The sequence below is a fragment of the Mytilus californianus genome, unplaced genomic scaffold, assembly GCF_021869535.1.
Source record: "Mytilus californianus isolate M0D057914Y unplaced genomic scaffold, xbMytCali1.0.p SCAF_9, whole genome shotgun sequence".
Lineage (NCBI taxonomy): Eukaryota > Metazoa > Mollusca > Bivalvia > Mytilida > Mytilidae > Mytilus > Mytilus californianus.
Genome location: NW_026262745.1, coordinates 52,633,563 through 52,647,508, shown reverse-complemented (window position 1 = coordinate 52,647,508; position 13,946 = coordinate 52,633,563). Strand labels below are relative to the sequence as shown.

The 13,946-nt window shown below is 33.5% G+C and overlaps 1 protein-coding gene across 3 annotated transcripts in view; it reads right to left on the bottom strand.

Moving 5' to 3' along the window:
* The window catches only part of LOC127715358 (uncharacterized), a 55,357-nt gene that overhangs the window by 17,720 nt on the left and 23,691 nt on the right, over positions 1 to 13,946 (bottom strand). For 2 of the 3 annotated variants that reach the window (XM_052221389.1, XM_052221390.1), the window contains exons 4-7: positions 13,613 to 13,915; positions 11,940 to 12,006; positions 10,841 to 10,893; positions 2,280 to 2,357 (exon numbers count right to left, since the gene is read on the bottom strand). In XM_052221389.1, the coding sequence (XP_052077349.1) occupies positions 2,280 to 2,357; positions 10,841 to 10,893; positions 11,940 to 12,006; positions 13,613 to 13,915 (501 nt within the window). Of the gene's footprint in view, positions 1 to 2,279; positions 2,358 to 10,013; positions 10,894 to 11,939; positions 12,007 to 13,612; positions 13,916 to 13,946 lie in introns of those variants that run through there. The other variant, XM_052221391.1, reaches the window with a different exon arrangement.

The following is a 13,946-nucleotide window of genomic DNA, read 5'->3' as shown; positions in this document are numbered from 1 at the left end:
TTGCAAAATGAGCAACAAAATGTGTTCAACTTTAAGAGCGGGAACTGATTTCCTTTCCGGAACACCTGAGATCCGCTCCCGTTTTTTGTTCTTTTCATGGATTTCTCAAGGTGTTGTTGGTAATTTTTTTAGTCTTCATTCCTATGTTGTTCTAACATCCTCAGATCAATTCCAACTGTGATTTTTTGATATTTTAAATTAAAAAACTAAAAAAATCTCATTTGTTTCTTAATCTTGTACGAGTCTCGTTTTTTGTACAAAAATCTCATAATTGGAACTTAAATAAACAAGACCATACCCAGTCTAGAACTGCGTCGCTCCATGTAATTGATTGAGTACCATGTAAACTGAAGCATAAATAACTGACCATTCCCTTTCATTGAAGCCAAGAAATCACTGAATCACTGAATTTTTCTTGTACAATGAGTGATGAAAAAACCATACACTGTAAAAATTTCTTACTCGTTACAACTATTAATTATCAAACTGCATAACTAAAAATAAAATCATTCTCTTTCATGAAGCCAAGAAAACTTTGACGAACGAATTCTTTAAGCGGAAGTTCGGACGGACGGCAAGACGGACGAATGGAAAGACGGACGGATTGAAAGATGGACGGAAAGACGAACGAATGGAAATACGGACGGATGGAAAGACGGACGGATGGAAAGACGGACGGAGTCTAGGTGTTATTAGAAATGCTTCAGCCGTCAGCGACGCAGGTAAACATGTTAGGGGTCCAAACCTATTAAGGAGTTGAAAACCATTGAAACCAAAAATTCCTAAAATAAAATTTTTCAAATTTAGTTAGGCCATATAAACACTCCTGTGTTTAAAATTTTTTTAAAAAGTATTTCTAATGATTTTAAAGTTTTATGACCAGTAAATTTTCAAAAATGCTAACTACCAGTCTAGTTATACAGTCAAAAACGTCCACCATCTGTAACATATACAAACTGACCCAGTGGTTATAAAAAAACTCATCATAAATTCCAGGATTAAATTGATAAGTATGACAATATCATGATAATTCATGTCAACATAGAAGTGCTGACTACTGGGCTGGTGATACCCTGGGGGGAAAACTCAACCAGCAGTGGCATCGACCCAGTGGTTGTAAAAGAACTCTTCATAGATACCAGGATTAAAATTTTGTACGCCAGACGCTCGCTTCGTATACAAAAGCCTCACCATTGACGCTCGAATCAAAAAGTTAAAATGACCAAATAAAGTACGAAGATGAAAAGCATTGAGGAATCAAAATTTTGGCAAAATACAGTTAAGGTAATCTATTTCTGGGGGTAGAAAATCCCTAGTATTTCAAAAAAATAAAATAAAAAACTCCAAATACTGGGCTTATAATTTTCAAATCAAATATTCGTAACATAGGAAGGTTTGCCATTCTGGGTATATTTAAACTCTTCTCTCTTGCTATTTTTTAGTCTAATAACTGTGAAAAGATATAGCTTGAATAATTTCAACCGCCATGTATCATTGTTACCAACATTTGTTTTCGTCTGTTGTCCGCATATTTTCATTTAAATATAAAAAGGAATACAGAACACAGAATTTCACCATTATTTATTCGATTATATATCTTCTTAAGATTTCTGCTTACAAACAAATTATTGAGCCAAAAGGTAAAAAGTTAAATTTATTTGATCTAAACATATTAACGCAGGTGATTAAAAACATAGTACTTAAATAAAAAAAATAAACTATAAACCTTGAGATGATCATTGAAACTTCAATATCCGAAACAATGCTGTTTTTTTAACAAAGTAGTACACCCTGTATGCTATACAGCTGCTTACTTTGAATGGGATCATTTTATATGTATCGGTATTATGTTGGTATTTAAAGGTCAAACATTCAACATAACCACGAACATGGTATTATAAGATTAAGAAAATAATATGTATATGATCTATAGATGACGTTCTTCCCTGGTACATCTTAAGTGGCATTTGACTTTGTTTTTTTAACAATTAAAAGCTAGGTGAAGGATTTAATCGCATCGGGTAATAAATTTCATATCATTGATCTATCAAAAGACTGAGGCAATAGGACTGAAGCTACAAGTGCCGACACTCCCTGGGCACACGGGATTTAAGTTCTCTCTCTTGTTTTATCTCTGTTCTTTATTAGGATCATGTTAATTTTCTATGTAAACCTTCTAAAGGGTTTTATTGAGTATGTTCGTGGTTTTAATGTTGTTGATTTTTCCTTGACTCATGTTTTCTTTCTGTTCATAATTATATTTTAGAATAAATACTTACTGATTCCAGTTAGTACTGTTACTGCTATGGCAGGTTGCCTTTTCACAACCATTTGCATTTCTGAGAACTTGTTCAAGCCTTAATTTAAAAAAAATACATATCATAGTTAATGTTTTCATGTTAAACGAAAAGTGCCGTGAAAAAAAAAAAACGTTACCTTTTAAACTTTAATGAATGTATTATTTTGAAAGATAAATAATTAGGAGAGCTCAGTATTACTTTATTCTGATGCTTGCTTTGACAGTATATTTATTTTAAATTAGCAAAACAAAGGTGCAAAAGTTGACTTCAAGTTTTTTAACTTTCACCATCATAAAAATATTAGAAGCTTAAGTTAGCTGAATAACAAGTATCGATTTATAGATATGAAGTTGTATTTTGTACTTAATCTATAACATGTTAGTGAAGATCAAGACTCTAATTAAAATCGATGGATTTTTAAAAGAAATTGCCCAAATGTAGTGTATATCATGTTTTTTTCCAATACATAATTTATAATAATATAAAAAGTATTGGTCACTGAGCTTTATACATGCTACAGGTTGTAACAATTTTGTAAGGATTATACTTGGAAAAACCAATTTTGTATAATAGAAAGAAACTTTAAGATCAAATGGAAAAAAATAATTGTTTTTAACAACCAGTCTTTGATAAAACCACGCAAAAGGCTTATTAGTGGGTCCACATGACATGTCAACCAAATAATTTCAAATGTAATGAAATTTTGCACATATAGTCAAAAGAAAAAAAGTTCAAACTTTAAAATTTGATCTGAGGCTATATTTAGATTTTGCAGCGCCATCTTCTGAAAAAGGCTTAATTTCCAAAAATATCCATTTGAATGTCAAATTTGTGTTGCTCTGAATATGCTCGATATGGTTATGTTGCGCTGGTATTTGAATTGATTTTTATTACGAGCATTATTCGTCCTTCGAAACTTGACAAAATTTTATAGTTTGAGTATCGCTATATTTTGGGGTTTACAAAACGGAATAAAAATGTGTAATTTTCACGTATTTTTCTCTATAATCAGTGTATTTAAACATGACAACTGTTTTCATATTTTGACACTGGCTTATGATATATGCCATGAAGGTGTATTACAATAAGACATTGTATAGCATAACATCACTATCGTCAAATGAGCTTGACCTTGATCCGAGGTCAAAATACTTGATTTTTTTACATTTTCTTGTCCGGAGCATACCTTTTTTTCTCCTTTGACATAGGCTTTTGTATTTAAAAAAACAAGTTCAGCACCTCAATAAGATGTATCGCGTACCATGGATGAGGACCTTGACTTTGGCCTATAAGGTCAAATAAAAGGTCAAGGTAAAATAATTAATTTTTATATGTCACCATTGATTGCCAATGACACTACTATCCACCAGAGTTAAAATAATGTGGAAGTAAGCAATAACATGTCACAGTACAGTCAAGACCTTTGCAGGTCATGCCCGGTGCCCTCGTATCTCTTACACATAGTTAATCTTAATTTCCTTTCTAAAACCTTTCTAGTTCACAATGGAGGACATTCCTCGTCCCTACATACCATTAATGGTAAAATAGCTAGAAATCTGACCATATCCCTACCTGTAAACCATGTGTACATTCTTAATCAGCATGACAGAACATTTGAGCACACCCTATATATTTTAGCTGTGTCCATGCGCATTATATGATACACTATTCAGATCCACACCTCTAAACTATATAAAAGTATGTATGTACCATTAATAGACCAATTAAGTGCACCATTCATTTTATCCCTAATGCCCTACCCCGTCGTATCATGTATACTATATATTCCTATGTATTATTTGTGATCGCTTTGGATAGTATACTCGTAATTGATGGTAAACAGTAGATACGTGTTACTTCTAAGTATACTTATGTTTATTATATAACACAAACATGGCAAAGGACGCAAAAATAATTGAAAGTAAAAGAAATAATAAACTAACTGATTTTGGGAAAAAAAAGGGGTGGGCTAAAAAAAATTGTCCTGTCCCCAAGTACCTATGATAATATCACTTCATATTCATGGAGAACATTCCAAATATAAGATTAGTTAAAGAAAATTTAAATTATACTGTTATTGAACATACTACAAAAATGAAATTTCAACTAAGGTCATGTCGCAGTATGGGCCATATAGAGCAAACCACAAGGTGTGGGGTTTCCCAGTTTGTTGGAGATCGTGTGGCGACCTCTGGATGAATATTTTTGGTTAGTTAACGTCTAGGATGAAATGTTGTATCCTGGACATTAATCCAATATCTGTTTGAATTTTGTCCCCCTCAGCACCAGGTTGCAGCCTGTAATATATAAATGATTTACGTCTGTTTGTCCCTCCGACCATCAGTCCTGATGGTAAGTGCTTTAGCATATTTAATCATTATTGAATTTGGATACAATTATGCAGTAGCATTATACAGATAACCTTTGGTCAAGGTTGAAATTGAGCCGTGTTCGCAATTATGTAGACGTTGCACATTGAAAATCTGTTATGTTATTCATATTCCAATAATATTTGAATTTACAGAAATATATTTTGAAGGTCTCGTTCAAAAAGTTTCGGCATACATTCACTACAAACTGCTCTAGGTCTGAAAAGACCATATTTTCTGCTCGACGAGCAAGAATGAGAACAGATTTTACTTGACAAGACTCGACATAATCTCGACAGTACTTAACTGTACTTAACTGTACTCAACTTTGATCTCAACTTTACTCAATAAGTTTGATTGAGTACTTGATAATCTTGGTGTAGTCTGAATATGGTCTCCACCAGTTTCGACATACATTCACTACACACTGCTCTAAGTCTGAAAAGACCATATTTTGTGCTCGACGAGTAAGGTCGAGAACAGATTTTACTTGACAAGACTCGACATAATCTCGACAGTACTTAACTGTACTTAACTGTACTCAACTTTGATCTCAACTTTACTTAATAAGTTTGATTGAGTACTTGATAATCTTGGTGTAGTCTGAATATGGTCTCCACCAGTCTCGACTCAATCTTGACCATTAAATTTAGTCTCGACTGGTCTGAATCAACCCATCTATCTCAACTATATATTGATCTTACAAAATTCCAGGTTGTTTGCTAGTTTGGTTCATTGCTGTCAAATTTAAAGATTTAGTTAATAGCTAAAAAAAAAAGCTAACATTTTCATTTCGGACTAAATTCAGAATGTCAACTTGTAAAATTTCTTAAACTTTTTCAAATCAACTTGGATTTTTATATAACTCTACAGAAATCTCAATTATATATTGGTCTTAGAGAATGCCAAGTTAATTGCTAGTTTGGTTTATTGCTGTCAAATTTAAGGATTTTTAAAATTAAAAGGTACAAAAAGCTATAATTTTCAGTTCAGACTTAATTCAGATAATCACCTAAGTTTGTCTAAATTTTGACGATCTAAGAATCATGTCTAAGTTGTGTGTAAACACCAGCGTTTTTCCTCAAGGGGCCTTCGAAGACCGCGCTACGATCTAACAAAATCGTCCAGATCGTGGAAGATCTTCGAAAGGTCGTTGCGAGGACTTCAGGGGCGTATGAGCAACGTAATGGGGTTGGCATTGCTCCTGGTAGAGCGTGATAAAACTACGACTATTTTGAACATGCTCAAAATTTACGTAGCTAGATTATGGTGTTTAATAGTCGTATTGGTATCGTATCAAGGTCGTAGAAGGAGCATAGTGGTGGCGGTTTCAGCGTAGTAGAGACTGACTATGCTACCCTCATGTTCGAACAACGATTGTTTCACGCTTGTACTACGACGGATTCGCTAAAACTACGATATTATTACGTCCGTGCTGCGAGCCTACTACTGAAATTTCCGCGCTCTCACTATGATCAAAAGGACCACGGTACGTTCTCGCGACGAGGCTCCTGTGACTATTTAACGTCATCGACTCAACTAAAAATACTGCAGTTTTCACATCCATTCTTCTTATCTTCTGAACGTCTGTGTAGTCATATCAGCCAGCCATGAGAGGAAAAAGGAGAGGTTGTCGTGGCAGGGGTTCTACAAAGACATTCAGAGAGCTGTCTGCACCTGAGGAACAACTCAGAGGAAGCTGATCATCCTTTCCTGCCATGGTACTGACCAAACAGGACTGTTCAAATACAATCTTTTAAGTTTGTCTCTTGTCTGCCGTGCTGTCACGGTTGGGTGCAGATACTGTATCCATTTCGGGCATGTGAACCTGATTTCTCTATGCTCCAGGGATCAGTTTGTGCTGATCGTCTTCTTGGTCAAGAACTGCTTTTTGCTGAGCTTGATACCGTGTTGGTATAAGATTATGTAGACTCGCACAAGATTCAATTACATCTCGTATTTTAGCAGGTCCAATCTGCAAAGCGGTCAGCAGAACAACTTGAAATCTTGGGCTGAAATACCGAAAGCATTCTCAACTACACGTCGACCCCTTGAAGTTATGTAGTTGTAGATGTGTTGCTCTTTTGTAAGGCCTCTTTGAGAATAAGGTTTCATGAGAAACGTGCGCAGACCAAAAGCATCATCCCCAAGAACATGAGGAAGAAAGTAAGGCATATCGCTGTCATCAAATGGTAGATGCTCTGGTTCTGGATATGCAATACTGCCATCTTGAAGATATTCCTTCTACTCCGACTCATTAACTATCTGAAAGTCTGACATGGAGCCCAAACCACGGATGTCTACCCACACAAACGTGTACTATGCGTCTATAAGTGCCATGAAGACGAGAGAGAAGAAGCCTTTACATTTGTGATAAAAAGACTGCCATCTGAGTTTTGTGGGCACCTAATAGCAGCATGTTTGTCGTCGAGAGCGCCATAGGCATGTTGGACATTCCACTTGTTTTTGTATTCTTCAGCTATAGGTCTCCACTACTCAGGAGTTGTGAGTTTACATTCTTGTAAACTTTTCTGATGGCACAGCAGACCTCAGACCCGAGAATGCTGATGGGAACGAAGGCAATTCTAAACTGATGCTGAAGAGGAATCGCAGCGTAATTTGCCAATTTAAGGCCGCACTCCAAGGCCGTCCTACAGTAAGGTTTTGCATTCCTGATTCTTGGACCAACTCTGTGCTCATCAAACAAAGCTGGTTCAATTTTCGCAAAGTTGAAGAAGGAATGCTCGTCTTCAATCCTTAGTTGATTCATTAGCTGATCCAAGTCTCCTAAATGCAACCTCCTTTCATCAGAAAGCCATGGCCTGACCAAGACAGTCCTACGTCTCCTCATTCTCATGTTCCTTCTCCTCAGCAGGGCCATTATCATCTGAACTTGAAGGATGCCTCGTTGACCTTGCAATAGGAAAAGGTGTAGTACATCTTTATAGCACATTTTACACGTGCTTCCTCCTCAAAAGCAATATGAAAATGAGAGCGGAGGCCCACAAACTTCCCATACATATAGTAAACGTCCGCCGAGCATGCAAAGTCGTGGAAATAACTCTGCAAAGACGTGATACTCGTTGTAGCAGCGTAATTCTAGCATGATGCGATTTTTCCGTCTCGTAGCATCATCCGGACACAGTCATATATTATCGTAACAATATCGGGCTCGCATTTTTGCCTTTTATCTAGAAAACTACAATAGATAGATAGAAACTTTGAAAACAAAATTGATCAGACAAGAACTGCAAAGGTCAGAATAGATGATATTGTCATTTATCTTCTTAGAATTATTGCTGAAATTAGAAATAATATTTCACTAACAGCTGTCAGTTTGGTTCAATTTTGTCAAAATCAGCTCAAGAACGTTGTAAATGCATCATTAGCTTGCAAGTCAATACATCAACTCATTTGAATCCGCATTCATGCAACTTTTAATTTGTCAAAATGAACAAGCCAGGTAGCCACAAGGAAAAACCATTTCGATGACTGATTCGTTCCAAAAAAATCATTCCTAAACAGGTGAAACGACGATTGTTATAACCTTAAACTAGAAATCAAATAGACATAGAAAAATCGTCATTACACAATTCCAGGTGCTCGTCTGTCTATTTATATTTATTCTCATATCAAGTAGTAAGACTGTCGTCAGTTTTTCGGCGGACATCTCTATGGTTAATTAAATGAGGTCCAGTCTAAAATACGCACGATATTCTTATACATTATTAGAACTTCATGCATTCTTTATTGTTTCTTTTGAGTTTTTGGACTGTTAGTTATTTGGATAAACGTTTTAGTATGTTATAAATTAAATATGAGAATTGAAGTCAGATCAGTGATCATGAATTTGACAGCTAATTCTTCTTTAAGAAAATACATGTCTCATTTTTGTGTAAACAGCAGCTTTTCATCTGATGAAGAACACAACCCAAGTATTAAAATGATGAAACAGTCTCTATAACCATTTCAAAGTTCACTGTAGGAACATTTTCATTGTTCATCCTTTAGCGTTTAACTTTCATTATTCTTAATGGTCACAAAAAAATAGATATAGAACTATTCCATAGAAACAAGCATATCATGACAATTTAAAAAATGTTTGATTTTGATGAGTTAACTTTAGTAAGAATATAACAGCAAAACTTATTTTTGAAGTCTGTTCATATAATCGGATTTATTTAGAATATCCCCTTTGGTCACATAAACATCAATACTTTTTGTGACCGTAATTTGTTTAGTAGCTACACCTAGTTAGATTATTGATTCTCTTTTTTTGTAAACACTTTAAAACTCCATGTATATACTGAGTGATATTTAGAATTTATTGCTTTGTAGTCAGAAATTGCAAATTTTGTCATTTTTCAACAGAATCATAGAAAGAAACCACAAGTTAGTTTGTCTAGAAATTCGCTTATTTCACCTTGGTATGCTTTAGGTCAAAAATGGCATTGAATTTCAACTTCAACATGACATTTCAAAATGGCCATTATTTGGTTCTTAAATGGATCTATTTCAAAAGCCTTAATTCTTTGTTAAAATAAATTTCTTCGTACGAGTACATTTATGGCTTCAAAATCAGCTGCTTTGTGGATATATTGTCAAAATACGATGATTTTTTCGGACCTAAAAGCTTAAGAAAACCCTTGGCCACAACCTAAGATCAAAAATGTTCTGTAACCAAAAGTTGCAAATAATGATATTGAATGCCTAAACACAAAAACTTCCTGGATCATCTGTGGAGTCCAAAGTAAATTATGCACAAAACTGTTGAGAATTATTATAAAATTTGACCAAAACTGACGTTACAACACAAATAGTGCATACTTAAGGAGTCAATACTTCGTGATATTTAATGTGATTTGCCAAAATGAAGTTATTTTGTACTAATAGTAATATCACAACTATTTCTAGGGGAAATTGTTGTAGTATTTTGGCATGATAAGAAAACACATCAAAATCTTAGGGCCAATTTTAACCCTTTGTGAACTTTTACTTGATGAAACGAAAGGGAAATATATAAATACTTATAATGTATCAAGAGCAGAATACTTGATTTAAAGATAAAAAGACACTTTTTTAAGATTTTTTAAAATGCATTTTTACTGGATTATTTCATTCTCTACCATAGATATCCATATGTATGGCATCATACGTTGCAATTTTACTATGTTCATTATTACTTTGAATTACTTTGTTCAATATTATAGTGCTTTTAAAAAAGAAACACATACATTTTCAAAATTATCCACTTATTGCTTTTTTAAATTCATTGATTCAGTGATGAAAATTTAGGCAATTTTTCGAGTAGAATTTTAGAATGTACTTAAATGAGACCCCAGCAAGTTTGATAGCTAAAATGCATTATTAACTATTCCAATTAAAAAAAAAACAATGGGAGTTGTCTTTATAATTTTAATAGACCAAAGCCTGGGTAGTTGTAAAAATGTGTACTTTTTATGATTTTCTGAAAATATTTTTTAAATGGATTAAAGGGAAATAGTCCATAAACTGTTTCTTGTAATTTGTGTACTGATGGGTCGGGTTGTTGTCTCTTTGACACATTCCCCGTTTCCATTCTCAATTTTACTAAAGCTACAACACATGATTATTCAATAAATAATCATTCTTCAGCTCATTGTATTCCTTATTCATCAGTTTTAGGGTGCAGAAATTTGTCATTTTCATAGAAAACTACTGCAATGGAAAATTGGTTCACGGTACATTACAGCATCTCCTAACTGAACGAAATGGCAACCAGATGACATATTTTTTTGATGGATACTTTCACAATTTTGTTTTTAAGTACAAACAGTTTCAACCAAATCTGTTGATCCCACTTGTGGACTGTTTTGCATGGTTTTATGACAGACTGGGTATTAATATGCTTCCTAATAATAAAAAAAAATGAGTCACGGACTAATTCCTCTGCTTAATAACGAGTAAATTCCATACACTGTCCATTACAAAAGGATTACTTGTCTAAATTTTTTTTCTCATTTTTTACTATTATTACTGATTACAAATAATATTAATGTTAAACCGTAAGTCCGAACAAAGCTAAATAATGCCTTAGAAAGGTTTGACTATCCCTTTTCTCTCTCTCTCTCTCTCTCTCTCTCTCTCTCTCTCTCTCTCTCTCTCTCTCTCTCTCTCTCTCAGAATCAATACCTGATTGTGGTGTTGCACATCTTGTTATTTTCTTTACTGGTGGATTGGTTGTCCTATACACGATGCATACAAAATACAAATAAGATTATGCTTTAAGATCGATGCAACATTGTGTCTGAACTGTTTCCCTGTAATTTGAGTCTGTTCTGTTTTAAATTATAACTTTTATATCTATGTTTTAGTTAAATTTTTTTATACCTTTGTTGAATAGGAAAATCATATTCTCCCTTCTTAGGATAGTAGTTTAGCGATGTTAAATTTAGTAAATCGATTATAAAGATCCTATTCAAGGTATCTATCAAAACTTAAGGAAATCACAAGAACTCGAAAAGGAGCGATAACGGGTATGTCGATAGGTTAAGCGTCTCCTGCTATACATGACATACCCGTCTTTCAGTCAAAATAGCACAAACGGTAAATTTAACAATCATATTACTAGACTGGCAACTACAGCTCCTTAATAAATTATTCAATGTTTGTATTTTGTGGTTGCGAACTAAAATACAATAAATGACGGTAAACGTTTGGATATTAGTTTTTGCATTTGCCTACTGTTTCCTTTTTCACTTTCACAATGTATTAAACAAGGATGTTAATATAGGTATACTATCCATTTTAATAATGCTTTGGTTTCTGTTAAATAATGCCAATTAAATCCCATATGTAAAATTACCATTTTCGGTCTAAGTCAATATGTTAACTATTATTAATTTAAAGATGTGTTGTAGGGAGTCTTCTCAGACTGAGCGCTAACCTATTGCCTCAAAAAGTTCTGGGTGAAGATCCCCAAGGTAGCAAATTTACCAAATAAAACTGAATCATTTTGTTTTGATCTTTTTTTTTTGGGGGGGGGGGGGAGTAATGCAATAATTATTTCCTTTTTAATTGTTTTTTTTTCTCTCTCTTTCTCAAATTGTGCCTGTTTTAATGTTACATCATTTCATTTCGCTTTAACTTTGTAGCTATTTTGGGTATGTTTTGATTGTTAATGTTTTTATTCTTTTTTTTTAAGTTATATCGTTTGCGTATCGTTTGACTTTTATCTTTTCGCGCTTATAACTAGTTATAGTTTCATTTTCGAATATATTTTCCTTCTTACATTGTTTTCGTGATTACAGGACACTTGAAAATACCAGTCCAATCTGTAGCCTTTATGCAGTTATAATCTAGTAAATACAAAATTGGATATAAACTTATCTTCTATACATATTGAACATGCTGAAACAAACATATCGTTAAAAATTTATTAACAATAGAATGTATTCACAATTTTACATCAGTTTACTTAGGCATTTATAATATTTAAATTTCTTGATATAAAGTGAAATTAATGTTTAAATGTTTTAGTTGCCGCAAGGAAAAATATGAAAAGCATAAACCAATGATAATTCATATTTATGTTCACACACTTAAGCTAGCGGTAACATCTTCAACTTATGAGTTTGCATGACTTTTTGGTGTCTTTCTCTCACTGTTTGTTAACAACATTCGATTGTCTTCCTTTGATTAAGAAATTTTTGTCATATCGTTAAAACTGCACTAGTTGAGATTTATTGTTTCTGAGTTAAAACACATCATGTACGTGTATCAATCTTCATAATCAATGCCATTGAAAATATCTACAACTAACACAAATCAACACAGTCACTTGGTTATATCTCGTCGACGGATTAACACTGAAAAAGCATAAGTTTAATTTTTTCTTTTTTTTTTATCTTTCGAAAACTTTTTTAATCCAATGAGGAATTCTTATTCTTAAAAGTATCAATATCAATATTAAGTACATTGGTTTTTACATGATCGTTTTTATTTTTGTTGTTATCTCGCACAGCTTTCAAGTAGTCTACCAAAATGACTTTATCGTAGATCGCACTATAGCGAATGGAAAGGTTAAGGACAATGCGAATAGATATTTATAACCAGGAAGTACTGCAATATTGTCTATTGAGATGGAGTATGATGATTAATAATGTATATAAACAAAATATTGGTATATTTACTGTCAGGCAACTTAACTTTGAAGCTTTAAACAACTAATTTTCGCAAGCATTTTCCAACTTAAGAGAGTGGAAGGGGATATGGAGGCCTGAGGATCCTAGAAGTAAAATGACAATTTGATTACAGCATATTGGTTCATGAAATAACTTCAAAGTGGCCAATTTAGATTTATAAAACGGAGGGGCGATCTGACCATTTCAGAGTTTGTATTTGTAAAAAAGTAAAAAAGAAGAGATAAACAAAAACAAAACAATATACATGTCATTTTTTTATTTGGACCTGTAAATTAACTTAAAATAAAACATCATAGGATAGCAATAAGCAAATACTTTCTTCCAGCGTAAAAAGAAAGACTTTCACAAAATTTTAATATTTCACAGCTTTGATGACACAGATTGTCTGTGACATCACGAAGGAGGATTTTCATTTTTTTTTTTATAAAAAGGCGAACTCAAAAACATAGAGAACAAGTATCGCCCAATCTTATTTTTTCCAGTGAATAAATAAATTCAAGATACACTTTCTGTATACATATCTTCTTGGGAGACGGTTGTGCTATATGTCACTTTAAAGCATGCGCAAGTAAAAACAATGTGAAATTTAGTTATTTTTCATAACGTAATCATTTACACCTATTTATTGAATATAATTCATTCAGTAGGTGTCGATGAAAGGTGTTATCACCTTGCTGCATTTGAATGAAATAGTTCTGGTTTATATACAAAAAAAATGTATTCGACACTTTCCCAGAGTATTCAAAAAATGAAATATTACCAGGTGTCATCACTTGAAACTTGATGCATGGTTTCATAAAGCAGGAACAATCGTCTAGGGAAGGGTTGCAGAAACAGTTTTGTTTCGGACTAGTTACAAAAGCAAACCCTCTTGTATAATCACATCTGCATGTTCTGTCTGATGTAGAACTTCCCTCATCATGGATAACTTGCCCTAGCTCATTACAGTGCGTTTTTTCAAGGATACAGTCGTTACTACCATTAGTCCAGAATTTGATAGGTTGAAATCTATTCTTCTCGCACTCAATCCCATCAATGTTGCCTCTGATGATAAATTTGTAGCCTTGCAAAAGAATGTGTTATTTGAAAAAGTT